The following is a 21,937-nucleotide window of genomic DNA, read 5'->3' as shown; positions in this document are numbered from 1 at the left end:
CCAACGATTAGCATCTTTTCATGTGCCTGTTTGGCCATCTGTATGTCTTCTTTGGAAAAATGTGTATTCAGATCTTCTGCCCATTTTAAAGTCAGATTTTAAAAAAAAATTTAATTTGTATGAGCTGTTTATATATATTTTGGATATTAACCTGTTATTGGTCATATCATTTGCAAATATTTTCTCCCATTTGGTGAATTGTCCTTTTTGTTTTGCCGATGGTTTCCTTTGCTGTGCAAAAGCTTTTAAGTTTAATTAGGTCTCATTTATTCATTTTTGTTTTTGTTTCCTTTGCCTTAAGAAACATATCCAAAAAAATATTGCCATGATTTATGTCAAAGAGTGTTCTGCCTGTGTTTTCTTCCAGTTTTATGGTTTTACAGTCTTACATTTAGGTTTTAAATCCATTTGAGTTTATTTTTGTATATGGTGTGAGAAAATGTCCTACTTTCATTCTTTTACATGTAGCTGTCCAGTTTTCCCAGCACCACTTATTGAAGAGATTGTCTTTTCCCTATTGTGTATTCTTGCTTCCTTTGTGTTTATTTTTGAAGTATAATTGACCTACAGCACTGTGTTAGTTCCTGTTCTGCAACATAGTGATTCGATATTTCTGTATGTTTCAAAATGATAACCAGGATAAGTCTAGTGTTTTTTTTTTTTTTAAGTGAAATTCTGGTGTCTTCTTGCTTCCATACTTCCTGATGAGAAATCAGTTCTTAATTGAACCTCTCCTGGCTGGGTCCTGTGAATTATACTTAAAACAGATTAACAGGAGGGAAAAAACAGTTTGTTTACACATGCAATGCATATTCATTCAGTAGAACTCAGTGATGAGTAACTCAAAGGGGTGGTTAGAATTTGAGGCTATATACCAACTTAGTAGGTGATGAGAAGAGCAAGAAAGGGCACTTAAAGGAAAACAAATAACTTTTTGGAAAGATAAGTAGGCCCTCAAGAGAATAGATGGGAGATATGATGTGTTATGATAATGTCTGTTAGAGTTTCTACCGGGAGGGGTATATGACAGTTTTATTATTTTGGGAGGCTCTGCTTTTAGCATATATAAGGGATTTCAGGAACTCAGATGCCTCCAGCTCAAAATAATTCTTAGGTTAAACCAGCACATCTAGGGGTATCCTGTCCTGATCCCCTTCAACAACTATAACAAAACCTAAACTCATTCATGAGTCAGGAAGGTTTAAAAATTGCTGTTATGGTTTATGGTATAAAGTAGGAAGGTAGGAATAAAAAATTGTATGTACACTGTTAATGCTGCTATGTATTTCATTATATAAGTAGAAGACTGTAAGGAGATAAACGTTAAAATATGAAGAAGTGCTGGTGCTTCCTGATGATTTTTTTTTTTTTTTTTTTTTGCGGTATGCGGGCCTCTCACTGTTGTGGCCTCTCCCGTTGCGGAGCACAGGCTCCGGACGCACAGGCTAAGCGGCCATGGCTCACAGGCCCAGCCGCTCCGCGGTATGTGGGATCTTCCCAGACCGAGGCACAAACCCGTGTCCCCTGCATCGGCAGGCGGACTCTCAACCACTGCGCCACCAGGGAAGCCCTCTGATGATTTCTATCATGTGTACTTTACTAAACAATTTCTGTATATATTCATTTATGATTGTGAACTTTTAAATAAATAAAACTGACTTTTTTCTTCTTTTTTCCCCACTTGTATTTAAGAAAAGAAAGAAAAGGTTTGAGTTATGGTAGTATGCTTGTCTAAAAGAACCATTGATTAAATGTTGTGGAAAGATGGAGAGCAACCTTTTTCAGTATAAAATATTATTTGCCTGTTAATTGTGCATTATGTGTAATTTTGGGGGGTATATTGATTCATTAAAATATTTGTGGGTACAGTTCTTCTGATTAACAAAACCCCTTTAAATTAGTTCATTATCTTAAAAAAAATCCTGCTTTTACAATGGCTTTGAGAGAATTGGGTTAAAATTTAATTTGGGACAGTGAAAAAATATTGAAGAGTAAATTTACATATATCTTTGTATGTGTATATAAAATATCATGGGGCTTTATAATATTACTGCTGAAAAAGATGGAGTGTTTCAGGAACTCAAAGCTTGTAGAGATTACTTTGCATGTGTTTTTGGTATGCTAATTATAAACAATTCTTGTCCTTAAAGTACATTCACCAAGAAGGTCTATTTTAGTCCTTGATTCAATACATGTTAGAAAATTGTAATGCTGCATTTCTTACCAGCTCTGAAAATTGTGCTGGCCTTCTTTCCTAATTGGGGCTGAGTAGTAAGGTTTTCTTTTTTCCATTTAGCTACCATACGGTTTTATTTTTTTGTTAATGTAGTACTGATGTGGGATTAGGGATTAATGTTGGGTAGGGGAGAGATTTTGGGGAGAGAATTGTTATAATGGAAAAACTCACGGTTTTCCCAGTTCAGATTCATGTTTTGAGTTTAAAAATACATTGAGTATTTAAATATATCAATATTGAAGTGCTTTATAACGTGAAAATATTTAGAACTTTATGGAAGGCAGAACTGTAATTAATATTTCAACAAGTTTAAAGCTTAAATTAACCTGGAAAAAAACCAAAACAAAACTTTTTTGCCCAGAAAGGCAGAGAAAGAGAGTGAGATCTTTTAAAGAATATATAGGAAAAGTTAAAAAGCAGTATATTTGAGAATAAGGATGTCAACTGAAAAAACAAAAACACAACCTGAAAGTTGAGAATTATGTTTAATTCAGGGACCTTACTGAGGACTGTAACCTGGGAAACAGCCTCTCATATAGCTCAGAGGAACTGTTCCAAAGAGGTAAGAGAAGAGCCAGGATATATAAGAGTTTTTGCTGGGGGAAAAAAAATGTAGTCAAACATAATGATTTTAGTGCTTTTCTGTGTATGGGAAGATGCAAGAGTCTGGGCTCATTGAAATTTCTTTGATATGCATCTTGACTATCAAGGGCCAGTATCCTGGTTTTTCTCCATCCTGAATTCACTTGAAGGTGCACCTTGGTGAGTGTGTGTGTGTGGTGGGGGGGAGCAGCAGCTGATGGCTTGATGGTTGGCAACATTCCTTGTTTACTGGAATGACAGGTAACATCTTTTTGTCCACAAGGGTTAGTTTCTTTAGAAGTTTTACAATTTTACAAGCAGACCACATCCTAGAGATCATTATTTAATTTCTTTTACTTTATGGACTAGACTGCATTCAGGTCTGCACAAATTGGTGGATGAACTAGTGGAACCTGCACTCATCTTCTGACCTATCCATGACTTCTGTTACACTATTTATGTCGGTCACTAACTGGCTTTTACTGTCATTGACAAGGGCTTTGTTGGCAATACAGGGATAAGTAAGATAGTTCTGCTCTCAAGTTGCCCATATTCTGGGTGAGGGAGGCACAAACAAGCATAAGCTTTTGGAAGTGATATATTAGAGGTGTTCAGGAGTGAGGCAGAAGTACGTCTCCTTGTGTAAGGGGTATGGGAAAGTCTGAGTGGGAATTAGAGAAACTCCACAGAACAGTTGAGACTGGAGGGAAGGATTAATGGGAGTTTTCCAGGTAGGAGACGTGGAAAGGCTTTTAAAGAAGAGAACTGAGTCAGCCAGCACATGAAAGAAAGTACAGTAGGTGTTCAGGGAACTCTCCCAAGTTCTTGGTCTAGAGCAGAGGTCCAAATACTTTTTCGAAAGGGTGAAAAAGTAAATATTTTAGGCCTTGTGGGCCAGGAGGCAAAATTATCTATTATGTAGGTACTTAGCTAATCATTTACAGTGTAACCATCATAAAATATAAGAATAATTTTTTAGCTCCTGGGACTTGAAGAAAAAATTTTGACTGGCCATGGTTTGTGGACCCCTGTTTTAGACCCTGGGGTAATTGTTAGAGGCCTCAAAGTGGGGAAAAGGAAGGCAAGGGCCAGATAGATGGTAAAGTGGGTTTGCAACAGTTAGCACAGATCTGGAGTCTGAGATTTGTCTTAATATTTGTTCAATATCTAGTCAAATTCTGTAGTGCTGGAAATCAGAGCCATAAAATTAAATAAATAAAACACAATGGCTTCCAGGGATTGATTGGAATTGTATTAACTTTGTACAGTTTAAAAAAGAAAAACTGTCATTGTCTTTCATTCAATAAAGTTTTATGGTATTTCCATATAAAGTTCTTATGCATATTATAAAATAATGTATTTTAGATCTTCTAGTTTTATTGCTGTTATAAATGTCATTTTAATTTCATTTTTATCTCTTTGCTGGAATATAGAACTACAGTTGGTTTTTATATGCTTTAAATTTACTGAGAACTTCACTAACTTTTACTAACTTGGCTAATTTGACTATGTTACTTTGGATTTTCTATGTAGACTATCCTACCTTTGTAATTAATGGTAACTTTGTTTCTTAATTTTTGTGATCTTTGCTCCTGCTACTGCAATAACTAGGATGACAGCACAGTATGGATTGAAAGAGGTGGTATAGTACATTTGTCTTGTTTATTTCCCTTCTTAAAGGGAACGTTTTAAATGTTTTACCATTAAACATGATTACTTTAAGTTCTTTTTTTGTAAATAGCAAACTAAGAATAGAAAGGAACTTCCTTACTCTAATGACAACCAACTTTAAAAATTTTCAGTTTAAAAGTCAGCATTTTTCTTTTGTATGCAAATACTTTTCCTGCATCCATTGAGGTAATTTTATATTTTTTTCTCCTTAAATCAATCTTGTATTTCTGAAGTAAGTTCAAATTGACAATAAGTTTTTATCGTTGTTAGTTATTTCTGGATTGGGGTTGCTAATATGTAGCATCTTTGCATCCTTGTTCATAATTCAAATTGGTCTATATTTTTTCTTTCTTGAGTTTTCTTTATCTGATGCCTTGGAGTTGGTTCTACATTCCAAGGAGCTGGTCAGAGGAAGAGGAAGCAGAGGGCAACAACCCTTTTCTTTAAGGCAGGGGTCTCCAACCCCCGGGCCACGTGGTCCCAGTCCGGTTGTAGCCTGTTAGGAACTGGGCCGCACAGCAGGAGGTGAGCGGTGGGCAAGTGAGCGAAGTTTCATCTATATTTACCGCCACTCCTCATCACTCCCATTATTGCCTGAGCTCCGCCTCCTCTCAGGTCAGCGGCAGCATTAGATTCTCATAGGAGCCCGAACTCTACAGTAAACTGCACATGCAAGGGATCTAGATTGCGCGCTCCTTATGAGAATCTAATGCCTGATGATCTGAGGTGGAGCTGAGGCAGTGATGCTAGCGCTGGGGAGCGGCAGCAAATACAGATTATCATTAGCAGAGAGGTTTGACTGCATAGAGACCATAATAAATCAATTGCTTGCAGACTCATATCAAAGCCCTATCAGTGAGTGACAAGTGACAACAAGCTCAGGGCTCCCACTGATTCTGCATTATGGTGAGTTGTATAATTATTTTATTATATATTACAGTGCAATAGTAATAGAAATGAAGTGCACAATAAATGTAATGCTCTTGAATCATCCCGAAACCATCCACCCCGGCCCCCCAGTCTGTGGAAAAATTGTCTTCCACGAAACTGGTTCCTGGTGCCAAAAAGGTTGGGGATTGCGGCTTTAAGGGAATCATGAGATTATACACATCTCACTGGCGAGAACTTAGTAATTTGAGAACTCTTAGCTGCAACAGAGGCTGAGAAATGTCTTTATTTCGTCTTATCATGTTAATAGTTAGGATAGAAAACAGTAAGAGAAGATACACGTTGCAAAATAGACTGTACTACTAACAGAAATTAATTCATGTTATTGGTAAATAAGGGAATTACGTTGTATGATGTGGAAGTCTTACTGTTTCACTTAAGCTTTTTTCTGGATAATGGGGAGTATAATTATAAACTTAAGTAGGAAAGGGAAAAGTTCTCTCAGCTTGACTGCAGCACTGGTAGCAGGAGTTCTGTAGTCTAGATTTTAAGAAAATTAAGCACGAGTACCTTCATCCAGAGCTCTTCCTCAGAAAAGCAGGTTCCCAGTTTTGTACAGCTCTCAGCTATTTTCATTGTCTCAGCACCTTCCAGCTCTGCTCTAATTAAAGGATTGCCAGAATTGCAACTTCATTGTTTTGTTCATTTTTGATATCGACCATGGCAACCTATCATCATGCTGAGCTTCTTGCTTGAGTGGTTCAGGCTGTCTCCAGGTACTAGTTACTACTTTTGAAATCCTCTGGTTATAATGTTGCATAGGTCTTGAGCAGTCTTGTCCACAACTCTCTTTTATTTCTAAATCCTCTTGTTTTTAATGTGTAATTTTTTTTTTTACAGCATGTGAGACTTCCAAGAATTTTATCTGTCATACTGTATCCATTGAGCAATTACCATGTGCTAGATAGTTTTCTTGTTGGTGGTAGATACATTACCTCCTTTACTTCTCACAAAAATCCCAAGTGCCAGGTCATGTATAATCTTAATTCCTCAAAGCAACCCTATGAAACTGAGACTCAGTTAACTTGTTTTGTGAGTCGATAGTAAGTGACAAGCCAAGTCTGATGGCCTCTGTAGCCTGATTTCATGATCTCTATGCAATACTATGCATAGATTTTGGAAGCAGAACTACTACTACTTCTTTTTGTTTAAAAATTTTTATTGGAGTATAGTTGATATACAATGTTGTATTAGTTTCATGGAAGCAGAACTTCTGCTCTAATGCTATAACTTTGGATCTGATTGATGTAATGAGCTTTGACAACCTCTTTTGCTATATTATTGTAACTAGGAGAAACTCTTATAAGTGTTCAAAAGGTAGTTTGGATTGTATTAAGGGAGTGATTCTGTATAAATTGAATCAGCACAGTGTTAAATTCTTTGATAAAAATGTGTAATAGGTTATTTAAGGCTGTAAGAGATTGATTTATTAGCAGTAAAACTTTCCTCAGTAACTTATATATGCTAGTTACTTTGCCATAGGGATCAAAAGATGACTTGAGCTCTATCTACCTTTTTACAAGCTCATATTCTAGTAGAGGAGATGAAGGGCATATCTGTAATAGACATGAATATTCATTTGGAAACTTGCTTCAGAAAAACCTAACTCTGCACTTGGGAATGTGTCAGGTAATACTTGTGGAAAGAAGAGATGAATGATGTGTTAAAGGATAGATAGGAATTTTATTTATTTATTTGGCTGGTTGGTTGCGCCGGGTCTTAGTTGCGGCAGGTGGGTTCCTTAGTTGCGCCATGCATGTAGGATCTAGTTCCCTGACCAGGGATCAAACCTGGGCCCTCTGCATTGGGAGCATGGAGTCTTAACAACTGCACCACAAGGGAAGTCCCAAGGATGGATGGGAATTTGCTAGATTGAGAAATGAGTTGAAGGAAAGATGGCATTGGCTTTTTCAGCAGAGGAAGCAAACATGTTTAAAATCATGGAAATGTATAAGAGCATATTTTATTCATAGGCCTGCATGTCATTTGTCCTGACTGGAGTGGTGGCTGTGGGATTGGGAAAGTTGAGCAAGAGTCATATAACCAAGACCCTTATAGTCAGGCTAGGTTGTAGGTAATCTTCAGAGGAGTTTAAAATAGAGAAAGTGTCATGGTTGAGTTTTTCACAAGTTCATTGGTAATGGTGTGGAAGGTATTTTGAAAGGGGGGACATGGAAGGGGAGGCGAAGGTTTGGGAGCTGAGTTAGGAAGCTATTGAAACAGGTCAGGTAGACAAAGGCAAGGTCCTAAATTACCTAGAGAAAGGCAGTAGGAATGGAGAAGGGGATAGATTCAGAGGCTTTTTGATTGTAAAATGAGCTTTGTGAATAGAATGAATTTGGCTTATTGGTGGGGAAGAGTTGAGACAAGAAAAGTGGGATTACTTTTTGGATTGGTTAACTGGTGAGATTGCTACCACTATGTAAAATCTTCAGTACCATTAGAGCATCAGACTCTCCTCTGCAGTGTAAGATAATGGGATTTCAGGTATTTGTAGTATATTCAACAGGTGGAGAGTACCCAGAAGGCATTTGGAAATTCATTCCTGGAGTTCTGGGTTCTGGAATGCCTTCATACTATTATATTTTTCTAATAGTCTGGCTTGATTTTATTTCTTAATGATATCTCTGCATAAAAAATTGTCTTCAGAGGTGATTACTGGAGTATGGGATGTTTGGAGGTGCTACAATCAGATTGCTATTCTACCCAAATATTGGCAGTAGTATAACAATATCTTGATAATCTCATCATTTAGTCAGTTTTGTCTAATAAAATTTTTTTAAAAGCTTGAATATTTTACTAATATTCTCTTTGGGAAACAGCTACCCTCTTACTGCTGCATGCTTGTAGGATACTGGGTCTAAAACTTTCCTTAAAAAACCCAAACCATGCTAGATAGGAAATTGCCGTGTCCTCAAAGGGGGGGCGGGGCGGGGCAGTGTTCTGATCTTAAACTTACTGGCACTCTACTGCTGTCTTTAAAGCTTGTTTTCTTTCAAAATCATGATATGTCCATGATGGCCGTTCTAGACCCTGCCCAGTCTGATTTTCATACAGGGTTGCTGCTTGTCACTGTTGGGAGGAAATGCCTTTTCCCTCTTGTAGTGTGGGTGCAGTGGTTGGGAGCCTGCAAATTAACTGACAATAGACAGATTAACAGGAGAAAAGACAAAGTTTGTTTACACATGCATGCTGGAGTTGCCCTGTAATGAGTAAGTCCCTCAATAGCCAGAGATAAAGGTTTATATATAAACCTAACAAAACAGTCTCAGGGTTTTGGGCTTCACTGAGAAAGTAGGGAAGGTTCTATTGGAGTTTTTGATGCTGATGGGCAGCTGAATTCACATTTCTCAATGCTAAGGGTCAGTATTTTCCCTGTTGGGGATCAGTGAAAACACCTTCATGGGACTCTCTGGCATTAGTGAACTGCTAACTTAATGAACCACAGCCTGCCTTCAGTATAAATTGATTGTAATCTTATTAAGTTATAATTTCTTAATTTGGGATTATGATGGGTACTGTGATACAGTCTAGGTCAGAGGTTGGCAAATTTCTTTTGTAAAGGGCCACATAGTAACTGTTTTAGATTTTGTAAGCTGGATAGTCTCTGTGTTGCAACTGTTCAGCTCTTCTGTTGGAACTGGAAGCAGCTATATAGACAATAAGTAAATGAGTGGGGGTATAGCTATGTTTCAGTACAACTTTATAAAAATAGGTGGCTGGCTGGATTTGGCCCATGTGCCATAGTTTGCTGACACCTAATATAGATACTCTAACCTCTAAGGATTTGGACTGAAGCAGGAGTATGTTTTATAAATAATACATTTCCCAGAAAGTTACTCCCCTAACTTCTCACAGTGGATTGAAGAGTGACTATATCACATTTAAACTCATTTTCATATCAGTGCCTTTGCTTGGGTCATCCTTCTGCATACATCTGTGTTTCTCAATGGGGATGCTGTTGGCATTTTTGGTGAGATTGTACATTGGGAGGGAACACATCTTTGTCAGGGCACATAGCCATTCACACCCCTAGGTCATTATTTCCAAAAATGTGTGGATTACAACCCCCGGCTGAGATGGCTTATTTTTCCTTCTCCTTTCCCAGCAATACCCAAGTTCTACCTCTTTTCCTAGTCCTTATTATACTTCATTAACTCTTAAATGGCTGCAGCTAGGAATATATTATTATGCACTTAATTTCATAATCATTTGTCCTTAGATTGTAAGTTCATTGAGGATAGGAATTTTTGTCTTTTTTGCTTACTACTTTCTTCCCAGTGCTAATAACTCTGTTATGAATCATAGTAGGTGCTCAGTAAGTGTTTAAATTACATCGTTTACTGTTATGGAAAAATGAGACTTACCTCCTTGGTGAGATTTATAAGCTCCTGATTAATAGAGACCATCCCTCATACTAATTCTGTGTCACCCAGGAAACTGAACTTAATACTGAACTTAAATACTGGGTGGTTCAATTTACTAAACCTGTGGGCATCTGCTATGTGGAAGGCACTGTGTATGCTAGGTAATATACACAGATGATTAGCACTCCTGCTTTCGTTGCATTTTTGTCTGATGGGATGGAATTTAGTCAATACACAAATAGCAAAAATATATTATCAATAGTTAAGAGTGAGCTCTGGAGGCAGACCTAGATTCAGTTCCTATGTCTGCAACTGTCTCTTTGAGCAAGTTGCTTAATATCTCTTCATTCTTTAAATTTCTGCCACCTCAAAGGGTTGTTAGTACCTTTTAAAAGAAATGATGTTAGCATTTTGCATAAAATTAAGTTCTTACTATTATACCATAATGTCACATGCTAGAGACATTATGCTAAGGCCAAATTTAGAGGTTGGAAAGATTACCTCTGGTTTGAGGTGGGAGAAGTGGCAAAGCTTCATAGGAAAGATGACATTTAAATGCATCTAGATGGATTGATAAAATTTATACAGTGGCAGGGATGGGGATAAGATTTCCTAGAGGGGAAAGGATGAGCTATGAACAAAAGAAGCTGAGAGAATGCAGGATGTGTACTGAAAGCAGAAATGTCCCTCAGTAAACTCATATTTCCACCACACCTTACACTGCCTTCTCTGGGCAATTACCTAATTTGGTGAAAGATGCTGTCTATTGTTATTCAACCATGCTCTCCTCCCCTCCATCTCCCCCACCTAGGGAGACAGTTGTGTTTCAAATCTAAACTTTTCTTGGGTAGAACATTTCATAACTCTGAATTTAACTACTCTTGTGTTCTGAACATCATCCATCCCACCCCCCAACACACACACACACACACACGCGCGCACACACACACACACACACACACACACACAGAGTAGTGTGCGGGGAAGTACATTTTAATCAGTTTGGCTTGTTCAACCCTTGAGTATTGTCCTCAATACCTAGTAAAAGTTCAGTCTATTTCAGGGATACAGTGGGGTCGTAAATGAATGATCCTGATTGAAGCCAGTTTCAACTAAATTTTAAAAATTTGAATATGAACTTTTGAAATGGATGTTGTCTGAGATCTTTGTGAATCCCCGTATTTGTGAATACCCTTGTAGCATGTAATTTTCTCATTCAGAAAATTGAGGTATTGAGGATTTAATGAAATTAAATTTCCATGTTTATTACATTTTAAGATCTACTTAAGAAACCTTTTTTCAGTGTTTCCAGAAGTGTGGTTAGAATTCAAAGGAAATGCACAATATAACCCTAAAACAAGTTTTAGTATTAAAAATAATAATTGCATACCAAAAAGTCACCCAGCTATTTATTACACTTTGGTCTTTAAACATCACGGATTCTTTTTCTCCAGTCATTGAATGACAGCAGTTGTGGGATAAGTACTGTAGTTCCCTCACACCTAGCGCAAAATGACTCTGAGGAATGTTCTTCACTGTCTCCTAGAAATTCCCAGCAGTATTAAGTCCCAGTTGCCCACAGCTGCATAGTCAGCCATACTGTACCCTTTATTGGCTTCCTTCCCTTCCCTGCCTCACTTCTCTACTCCCTTAGTGGTGTTTCCTAGGGTAACTTCCCAAATAAACCACGTATACTAAAACCTTTTGACTCAGGGTGTACTTCTGGGGAAATACAACCTAAAATAATACAGTAAGAAACATTTTAGTAAGAGTTTGAAATTTTTTAAGTTTTAGAACATAAGTTTGGAGAACACATAGTGGGTACTCAACTGTTTGCCCTTTTTGAAAAAAGGGAGTAGGTAGCTAGTTTCCCATATGGGGGCCAGAGGTCAGATTGAGTCTGGATAGGCATCTCTGTTTTGTACTGCAAAAGGAATCACTGATGTTTATAGCCCAAAATGTAAATGGCTAGGTGTCATTTTAGCATGTGGTTTTTTGTTTTTTGTTTTTGTTTTTTTTTTTTTTTTTGCTGTACGCGGGCCTCTCACTGTTGTGGCCTCTCCTGTTGCAGAGCACAGGCTCTGGACACGCAGGCTCAGCGGCCATGGCTCACGGGCCCAGCTGCTCCGCGGCATGTGGGATCTTCCCGGATCGGGGCACGAACCCGTGTCCCCTGCATTGGCAGGTGGACTCTCAACCACTGCGCCACCAGGGAAGCCTGCATGTGGGTTTTTTTAAATACTAAAATTTGTTCTACGTTTATATTGTGCATTTACTTTGAATTCTAACTACCTTCCTGGCAACACTGAACATAAAATTAAATCCAGTTCAAGAAACAGAAGGAACTAGAGGAAGAATACAGAGATACAAGCAAGAGAGAATAGGATAGCATAGATATTTTCTTATTCCTGAAAAATAGGTTTTTCTCTTAGATTACCCATAGAATTCTGCTGACAGACTTTTCTAAATTGAAGTATAGTTTATTATTCATTCATTCATTCATTTATTTATTTATGGCTGAGTTGGGTGTTTGTTGCTGTGTGTGGGCTTTCTCTAGTTGCAGCGAGCAGGGGCTACTCTTCGTTTCGGTGTGCGAGCTTCTCATTGCAGTGGCTTCTCTTGTTGTGGAGCACGGGCTCTAGGCGCACGGGCTTCAGTAGTTGTGGCTCATGGGCTCTAGAGCGCAGGCTGAGTAATTGTGGTGCACGGGCTTAGTTGCTCCGCGGCATGTGGGATCTTCCCAGACCAGGGATTGAACCCGTGTCCCCTGCATTGGCAGGCGGATTCTTAACCACTGCGCCACCAGGGAAGCCCTAATTGAAGTATAGTTGAATTACAATGTTGTGTTAATTTTTGCTGTATGGCAGAGTGACTCAGTTAATGCATGCATACACACACACACACGAACATACATACACATACTTTTTTATATTCCTTTCCATTATGGTTTATCCCATGACATTGAATATAGTTCCCTGTGCTATGCAGTAGGACCTTGTTGTCCTTCCATTCTGTATGTAATAGTTTGCACCTACTAACCCCATACTCCCAGTCCACCCCCACCCCCTGCAACCACAAGTCTGTTCTCTATGTCTGTGAGTCTGTTTCTGCTTTGTAGATAGGTTCATTTGTGTCATATTTTAGATTCCACATATAAGTGATGTTATATGGTGTTTGTCTTTCTCTTTCTGACTGACCACTTAGTATGATAATCTCTAGTTGCATCCATGTTGCTGCAAATGACATTTTTATGGCTGAGGAGTATTCCATTGTATATATGTACCACATCTTCTTTATCCTTTCATCTGTCGATGGACATTTAGGTTGTTTCCATGTCTTGACTATTGTGAATAGTGGTGCTATGAACATAGGGGTGCCTGTATTTTTTTGAATTATAGTTTTGTCTGGGTATATGCCCAGGAGTGGGATTGCTGGATCATATGGTAATTCTATTTTTAGTTTTCTGAGGAGCCTCCATACTGTTTTTCATAGTGACTGCACCAACTTAACATTCCCACCAACAGTGTAGGAGGGTTCCCTTCTCTCCACACCCTCTCCAGCATGTGTTATTCGTAGACTTTTTAATGATGGCCATTCTGACTGGCGTGAGGTGATACCTAATTGTAGTTTTGATTTGCATTTCGCTAATAATTAGTAATGTTGAGCATCTTTTCATGTGCCTATTGGCCATCTGTATGTGCTGACAGATTTTTTATTTCAGGGCAGGTTTGATTAAAAAGAAACCACAGAATCTGTCCCAGTTGATTGGATTCTGTGCCATCTGTTGGCTCATCAGTTATTTTGATGTTTTAAAAATACATTGTAGGGCTTCCCTGGTGGCGCAGTGGTTGAGAGTCCGCCTGCCGATGCAGGAGACATGGGTTCATGCCCCGGTCCGGGAGGATCCCACATGCTGTGGAGCAGCTGGGCCCGTGAGCCATGGCCGCTGGGCCTGCGCATCCGGAGCCTGTGCTCCGCAACAGGAGAGGCCACAGCAGTGAGAGGCCCGCGTACTGCAAAAAAAAACACACAAAAAACAAAAAAAAACCCAAAACATTGTAACTATATTGTAATGCAGGATAGATTTTTAGTAACATAAAACATCCTGGATACCATATTTTATAGTATTTGTAACATATGTATTAGACATAAATGCTTTTCCTAAAAGTCTCTTTTTCCCTTTCTTTCCAGAATGCTGCCTTTTTATATGGTCTTGGTTTGGTCTACTTCCATTACAATGCATTTCAGTGGTAAGTTGACATAAAACTAATAACTCCAGTTGTTTTCAGTAAATGACTTATTTAGTTTGTATTTTTGTGTGTGTGCGTAATAAATACAAAATATTTTAATATCACTAAGCCTACATTTCCCAATAATCTCCTGAAATTATTAGTTTGTTCCTTCAGGGATATTGACCTACCTTAGATTATTAGAAATATATGTGTTCCTAAAAGAATCTGGTATAAGATTCTGATTAAAGACGACTTAGATTAGAAAGCTTTGGGAATTTCTCAGTCACTTGTTATGGACTGGTGGTCCCCAGGTTATTTGAACTGGGGAATGACTCTACTCTCTATTCTCAAGTTGGTAAATGGTCTGTGATGAGCAGTATTTCCTTTTCAGACTTTTAGATATATTGACTGCTCCTTCCCTTCCTCCTTCACCAAAAGACACGCACACACACGAGTGTGCTAGTACTTTTCCAATTTCTAGTAACTAGGCACTAGATTATAAACTCTCAATTTTCTCTTCTATAAAATAGGAGTAATGGTACCACCTTCAGAGTCAGACATTAAATATGATAGAAATATATATAAGATTTTATAAACGGTAAAGTATAGGTCCCTGTTACTGTGGCCTTTGCCCCCTTGTTGTCTTTCTGTTTACCAGACAAGACAGTAACATTCTCTAGTGGAAAGAACATAGTTGAAAGATTGGTATTCTGGTCTCAGCACTGCCGCTTAGTTTGATGTGTTTCCTCATTTGTGTGTGTGTGTATGTTTTAGGTACATTACAGTTACTTGCCTTTTCTACTCTACAGAGTTTTGATGATCAAATGAGATAATGTACATTTTGCAAACTGTAAAGCCCTATGTAGACATTTTTTGAAATACATTCGACTTTGTCAGAGTGCCTTCTATTCTCCATAATTTTAAGCTGAATGGGTGCTGAGAAAGTCCAAAGGAACATTTTGACCAAAGGTTTTAACCCTGTCATATACCTGTTGGGCATCCTGGATATTTATTACAGAGCTTTTAAATATGCATTGGCAATGATTTGATGTGGTTTCTCTAAAGATGAAACTTAAGACATGAATGACTTTTCCCAGATGCCTTTTCTTTCCCGTTTGCTTTTGGTCCTGTTGGGTTTTGATCATCTATGGAAGCACTGCATTGTTAGAGAACACCTGTGTCGATAGAGTATTATAATCACTCAAATCACTCATTTTCTTTGTAAACAAAGCTATAATTGATCTTTATAAAGAAGCTTTGTAATATTTTTCTTTTAAATTATCCATCGTTGTAGAGCAAGCCTAAATTTAAGCCTCCTAACTTCATAGCCAGTGTATCATATGTAAAATCAAGAGTAGATTAGGACTGTTTTAAAATCTCTTTACTTTCTTGAAGATGCTATTCATAGAATTCACAATTCGAAACTTTTAGTACCAGAGTGGTCTTAAGAGATAACTTAGTTTTTTTCCCTTAATTTTATAGACGTAGAAAACAAGGGGTGTGTATGTGTGTGTAACTCAGTATTATATAACTGTTTAATTGGTGGCAGAAGCAAACTTATGCTCAGATTTCCCAGTCTAATTATTTTGTCTGTTGTAGTCTGTCCCCAAGTTTGAAGATTGATTGGTGGTTATTTTTTAATCAGTATTTGTAATTGTTCTCCTGGGCACATTGGTAAAATCTTTATGGCCAGCCAGAAATAATTTAGATGAAACTCAAGGCAAGGAACTCTGCAGTTTAGAAATGAACATGTATACCTCACACCAGTTAATTTTCACCTACCTGTGATAACTTGTGAACTCCCTGTAGATTGAAGATACAAGCATAAGAGCAGTAGTGAGGTGAAGCCATCATCAGTTGAAAATTGGATTGCATTAAAAAGTATGTGACCATGTCAAGTTAGGGGGCTTGTAGTGTGGAAAATTATATCTTTTGATTCCTTATCTACATATGATTTCTGTGTCCTTCAGTTGGCTTAAGAAATGAAACTGAAATGATATAAGAATGATGCAATGTCTGAATTAGTAAGTGCCTTCTGTTCTGTTGATCCTGTCCTGGTTACCACCATTTTCTCATGTCTTGAGTTTCAGCTCTAGCTGCTCCCTAAAATGACATACCTCACACCCTCTCTTAATCCATCATGGATGTGTGTTTCCTGTCTTGCTGGTCAAATGTTCTTTCACAAACTCTGTGCCCCAATTTTTGCTTTCACTTATCTTGCTATTTCTTGAACAGCCACAAAACTAGGAGGCATGGAGTAGGTGCTTGGTGAGAGTTTTAGAGTATAGCCTTAATGGATAGGAACTTCCTTAGGTTAAAACTATACTTGTGTTTTATTTGGTTTTACTTATAGGTGGCTATTAATTTCTGGGAACAGACCCACCTCCACCCCCAACACATACTAAGTTCTTTGGGATTTGTTGAAAAAATATTTCCAGAGAAGAGTGTGGTATGCCTTTTTTGTATTGTTAGCTCAGAATGTTCCATCTCTTGTACATTTATAATTTAAGTAGAATTTAATATTTGTAAATGGTGTCTGTTGTTACTTAATTAGATTAAGTATTCGAGAATAATGTGTGCAACCACCATGTGTGTTGGGGTTGGTGATGGCGACTTAATAAATTATTAAGAGCAATTTTATTAACTGGTTTTATTTGTTAACCTGTTTGTCTTGTTTCTTGCCATATTATGCTCCCCCGCCCCCTTTTTGGGGGGTGAGTTGATTTTATTGTTAGCCTCTGGATGAGTTCAGTTATTTGGTCAGTTTTTCCAGTTTCAATTTCAGCCTCTTAGAGGAGCCCATGTCAGAAAGTAGTAGAGCAACTGTTACATCCTCACTGGATTTATCATAATTATTTAATTTTACTATTATCATACACAGTAATCTGTGACCAAACTTAAAATAAATATAAGGAGAAAGGAAGACATTAGAAGCCCATAGTAAAATGCATGCAGCAGAGAGCTAGAACCAGTATCTATAAAGCTGTTCCTTTCCATGTGCATGAGTGCATGCCCATGCCTTCACTTGTTCTTCTTCATGAGGGTGGCATATTGCTAAGGGTACCTTGAACTGAGCTTTTCCTTGCCTTTGTAGTAAGAAAACTATATCCTTGGGTGAAAGGAATTGAAATATATACAGTAATAAAGTATTATAACTTACAGCCATATTTCTAAATATACCTCCCTGAAAATCCTTATCATTCCTCTCTCTCTAGCCTATAACCTTCTGTATTCCCATTGATCAATATCAGAATGGTCTTATAGTGGCAAACCTAAGAGCTACATAATTCTGTTCCAGAGGCATAGGATTTTGGAAGTTAGCTTCCCAAATCTAATTGATAAGCCCTGGTAAGGAAATGTAGTGATTATTATTATGTTGACATCAGCAAGGAGTAGGGTAATGAGATGGAGGTGAGTTTAAAAAGACAGAAATGTTAACACATTACAAGGGAACTTTCTCCAGGACTCATTTCCCTAGCGTGTACGAATTACAAGTGTTCTTAGGGGTGTAGGAATCTCTGCTCTCCTTGTAAAATCACTGCTTTGGGTGCAAACATAAACTTAATGTAGTTTGAGATAACCACCATTGATCCTGAGGCTTGTTTAGCATGGAGTCTGGCAAAAACTTAATATTTAATATATGTTTTTGAGCTATCATTTTGCAAACTAATGCTCTTAGATCAAAAGTTTTTTTCTATTAAAATAAAACTTCACGTTAACATATGTTGAGTTTATTCTGTTCGCTGCTGTTTTGAAGAAAATAGCAGATAACTAAGGCAGTTTTGGTAAAGCTATGCTTACCAGTGACACACAGATTGCCAGAGAGAATTTGGAAGGGTTTGGATTGATTAAACTTCAGGGAAATTATGAATAAAAACATAAGGTTTACAATAGGGGTGGGAAGAAAACATCCCACTGTCCACAGTGATGAAATGAAGATGGCTGGAGAGGGCAAAAGAACCAGGAGGTAATATATTAGCAAATGTCAATGTGAATAGCCTAGTGTATGATACTTCTAACTTATCCTCACATTTAAGGTCCTCTCTGTTTCAACCTCAGATGATCTTTCTAGACTTATTGTTCCCCTAAATATATTCTTTGTGTCAGTCACTACTGTATTAACATTTCCCTGAAAATGTCTTGAGCATTTTTTTACCTGCAAGTTGGTTTGTGCCATTTACTCTTTGGTCTGCCTTCTCCTTCCATCTCCACTTTAAACCTCTTACCTTACCTTACCTTACCTGTCTCTTTGAGTTCTTAATCAAATCTATTTGTCTCATTTAGAAGGAACCTCTAAATTTCCAAAAATATATATATGTGTGTATAGAAGTGTGTATATCTGTTGTGTATATATGTTATTACTGATTTAGAGCTAGAATATGCTCCATTTTATTAGTATGAAAATTTATGGAATTAGTTCCTTTATCTCTTCAGATATCCCTGAGGGAACTCTCTGGACTCAGCATTATTAGCTTCAGAGAACTTAAAGTTTTATTATGTCTCTTTTCAAATGTACTAAAACTGTGCTAGGATGTTTAGTTAATATCATTATTTTTCTATAGTTTGGTAAAGTTCTAAAGGAGGCTTTTAAAAAAATGGCTCTAGAAATCTTATTAAAAATGACCATTGTTTTAAAATATATTCAGCATGTGTGTGTTTTTTGCAGGTAGTGCTATTGAAGTTATCATTTCCTTTTAAAACTTGTTAACAATGGCAAACATTAATTGCAAAAAATTTTAAACTGAAAATTGATAGAAATAATTTTGGTGATATAAAAACATTCTTTAGATTTTAAGAAAATGCATGGATACTCAAGCATAGCAATATGCACTTGTTTAAAATTTCAGTAGAGACTGTGCTTTAATATTTGAAAACTATAAACCTTTCCAGGTATTGTATCATTAAAAGTATTTTGTCATTTTAGGTAGCCATTTTTCATGTTCTAAAATTGTCTGTCAGTCAGAATACTGACGTCAGCAGAATTTGTATGTGTTGGTGGTTTAGTCTAACTTCTGCTACACAGATCATGTTCTGGCTACATGTGGTTTGGTGAGATATGAATGCATTAAAATGATGACCAAAATTAGAATGTAGTCTGAGTGGTACCTGTCTTCTCCACACACTATCCCCCTCCTAACACATAAACACATTCTTTTTTCCTTCCCAACCCCAAGGGGTAGATGCAACACATAGGAGAAAAAGATGGTAAGAGTTTAGAAAAGCAAGTGAAAATGAACTTGCATCTATTTTGTTAGCTGAGGAGAACTGATCAGTAAAGAGACTCCGGAGCATCCCTTCCCACCCCCTCAACAAGAAGTCCAGTCAGTTAATTATAAAGAGTGATGACATCAGTAAACATATATTAAACATTTTCCTATAATGTCTAGAGTATTTAAAAAATAAGAGGAATGTAAACCTCAAGGAATAGACTACTTGGAAAAACTAGAGACAGCACACTGACAGGTAAAGAGTAAAATGATTTGATTATAGAGTGGACCTAACTGCTGGTTAACATTAAGCAAAAAATAGTTGATGTTGAGTTTGGGTGGTGAGTCTTAAAGGTAATAGTGGATTTAGAGTGAAGCAGAAGAATGAAAATATTCCAGGTCAGGAGACCATCCTGAGGAGAAGCCGTGAAGCCAAGAGGGCCAGTATTTGCATGAAGAAATTCCTAAGATATGCCAGCTCACAGCGGAGGAGGAGCAATGTTAGGGCATGGCTGGCAATGGGTATAACTGCTCACAAACCTTAAATGCTACATGGCGATTTGACTTGAAAGAGTATCATGGTTAGAGTATCATGGTTAGTAGGCAATCACAGGAGCCACATATTTTAGGAAGCATAGGCAAGCCAGAGGAGAGGAGAGCAAGGGAAGTATTTAAGGAGACTATTTCAGTTATCTGATAATGAGATATTGAAGATTGAGTCTGCAAGTATTGAATTTGAGGGAAACTTTGAAACAACCTGGAGAACTTGATGAATAGATATATATTGTCCTCCCTTGTCATGGGCACTTTTAGTAGTCCTTAAAGAGCAGGCACAGTGTAGCCCAGACTAGTGTATGTAATATGTATTTTTGCTGGTAGGTTAATAATTTTTTAAAAGAAATTTCCAGTGTGTTAACACGTGTAGAGAACTTTGTAAAATAACCTGTGTTTTTTGTACTTGTGTGACATTGTGAACTAAGTGGATAAGAACTAAAGGCACAGAAACTGAGACAATAGGAAATATTTCTCCTGTGGGGTTGTTATTGATGATCTGTTTTCCTTCTTCCCATTCGCATACATCCTTCCTTAGACTGTTTTTCTTCCTATCTTCTTTTTCTCCTTTATTCCATCTTTCCTTTGCTATCTTCCACCACTTCCATTCTTTTTCTTTCATGTATTTGACTCAGGCCTGCCTGTCCGCCCCCCCCCCCCCCCGTTAGTTTTGTTTGTTTAAATTTTTATTGGAGTATAGTTGATTTACAAGGTTGAGTTAATTTCAGGTATACAGCAAACTAAATCAGTTATACATATACCTATATCCACTCTTCCTTGCCTGGGTTAATTGGCATGTGTGGACATTGCTTAGTTCTGACCCATTCCATAGGAGTTCTCTGACCCATTTCGTAAGGTAAGGTTAATTAGGACTTTATGAAACATTATCCTCAATTTTTATTATTATAAAATGTAACATACTTAAAGAAAATTAAACAAACATAAGTATACATCTTTACATGTTATTTATAAAATAAACATTCATAACTATCACTTGGGTCGAGAAATAAAAAATTGCTATCATCCCAGAAGCTTCCAAAAGCCCCTGCATACCGTTTCCCAGTCACATCTTATCTTTTAATTGACATCATTTATTGCTGCAGTTGTTCTCTTCCTAACCTTTTTTATGCCCCTCCCCCAACATGTGTGTGTTGTATTCCCCCCGCCCCCCCACACATTCACACACACCTGTGCACACAATCTGTTCTGTTAGAAGGTGGCGCTCTAGACATGACCAAGAGAATATAGAGGCTGAAGCTGCACCTCCTCTTATTAGAAAGGTTTGAGAAAAGTACAGAGAACTTCTTAGCAGTATGCCGATGAGTATCTTCAAGTCTGATTGAGAGAAGTAGGAAGTCACCTTTGAATGAGAAAGGTAATTTACACGAATTCTTTCTTATCAGGCCTTTGACTCCCCTCTGCTGTCTATACACACACTAAATAATAAAACACATACACAGCCCCACCCATTTGAAATGCCATCTTAACACATAGATGCCGAGTTCCTCTTCAGGAAAAAAGTATTTAGCCAGATGTAAAGGTATCTGATGCTCCTTACAGTAAATATTACTTTTTAGAACCCTTAATTTTATAATAAATATATAATCACACAGGTTTTTTTGGGGGGAAATAGATAATATACAAGTCAAAACAAAGTTACTTAAAGACATAGGGCATGTTGTTTTGCTCTATTTTGTGGTATATATTTTGAACTTTTATAAAAAAGATTGACTTTTGTTTTGGAATTGTCTTAAGATTCTAAGTAACCTCCTTTAAGGTTAAATAGAAGTAGAGAATAGTTGATAAAAAGCTTTGCAAAGAATATATTAGCTGTACTTGGGATAAGCCTTAAATCATGTAGAGAGATTTAAAATGATGCCTAAAATACTGTTATACCTGATACTATAGTTTTCAAAATTCAAAGTAGATGTTTTTCTTTGTCATAATTTTAATTCATTTTTGAGTACATAGTACATTCATGTGATCAGATTAAGTGATATAAAAATGTATTCAGTGAAAAGTGTACCTTCCTCATCCTTGTATATGTTCTACTGGTAATTAAGACTTTTTATGAAAGATAAAATGTGAATTTGGGGCAAAGATGGACTGATAGACATAAAGTGACATATAGTAGAACAGAGA

General features: G+C 37.3%; 1 protein-coding gene across 6 annotated transcripts in view; it reads left to right on the top strand.

The window, feature by feature from the left end:
* The window catches only part of KDM6A (lysine demethylase 6A), a 209,587-nt gene that overhangs the window by 97,446 nt on the left and 90,204 nt on the right, over window positions 1-21,937 (top strand). For 5 of the 6 annotated variants that reach the window (XR_009560766.1, XM_030834979.2, XM_030834976.3 and 2 more), the window contains exon 5: window positions 13,996-14,054. Coding sequence is in view for 4 of the 6 variants with exons in the window: in XM_030834979.2 (XP_030690839.1) it covers window positions 13,996-14,054 (59 nt within the window). In the remaining 2 variants the exon portion in view is untranslated. Of the gene's footprint in view, window positions 1-13,995; window positions 14,055-21,937 lie in introns of those variants that run through there. The other variant, XM_030834985.3, reaches the window with a different exon arrangement.

The sequence above is a fragment of the Globicephala melas genome, chromosome X (assembly GCF_963455315.2).
Source record: "Globicephala melas chromosome X, mGloMel1.2, whole genome shotgun sequence".
Lineage (NCBI taxonomy): Eukaryota > Metazoa > Chordata > Mammalia > Artiodactyla > Delphinidae > Globicephala > Globicephala melas.
This window is presented reverse-complemented; position numbering and strand designations above follow the sequence as displayed.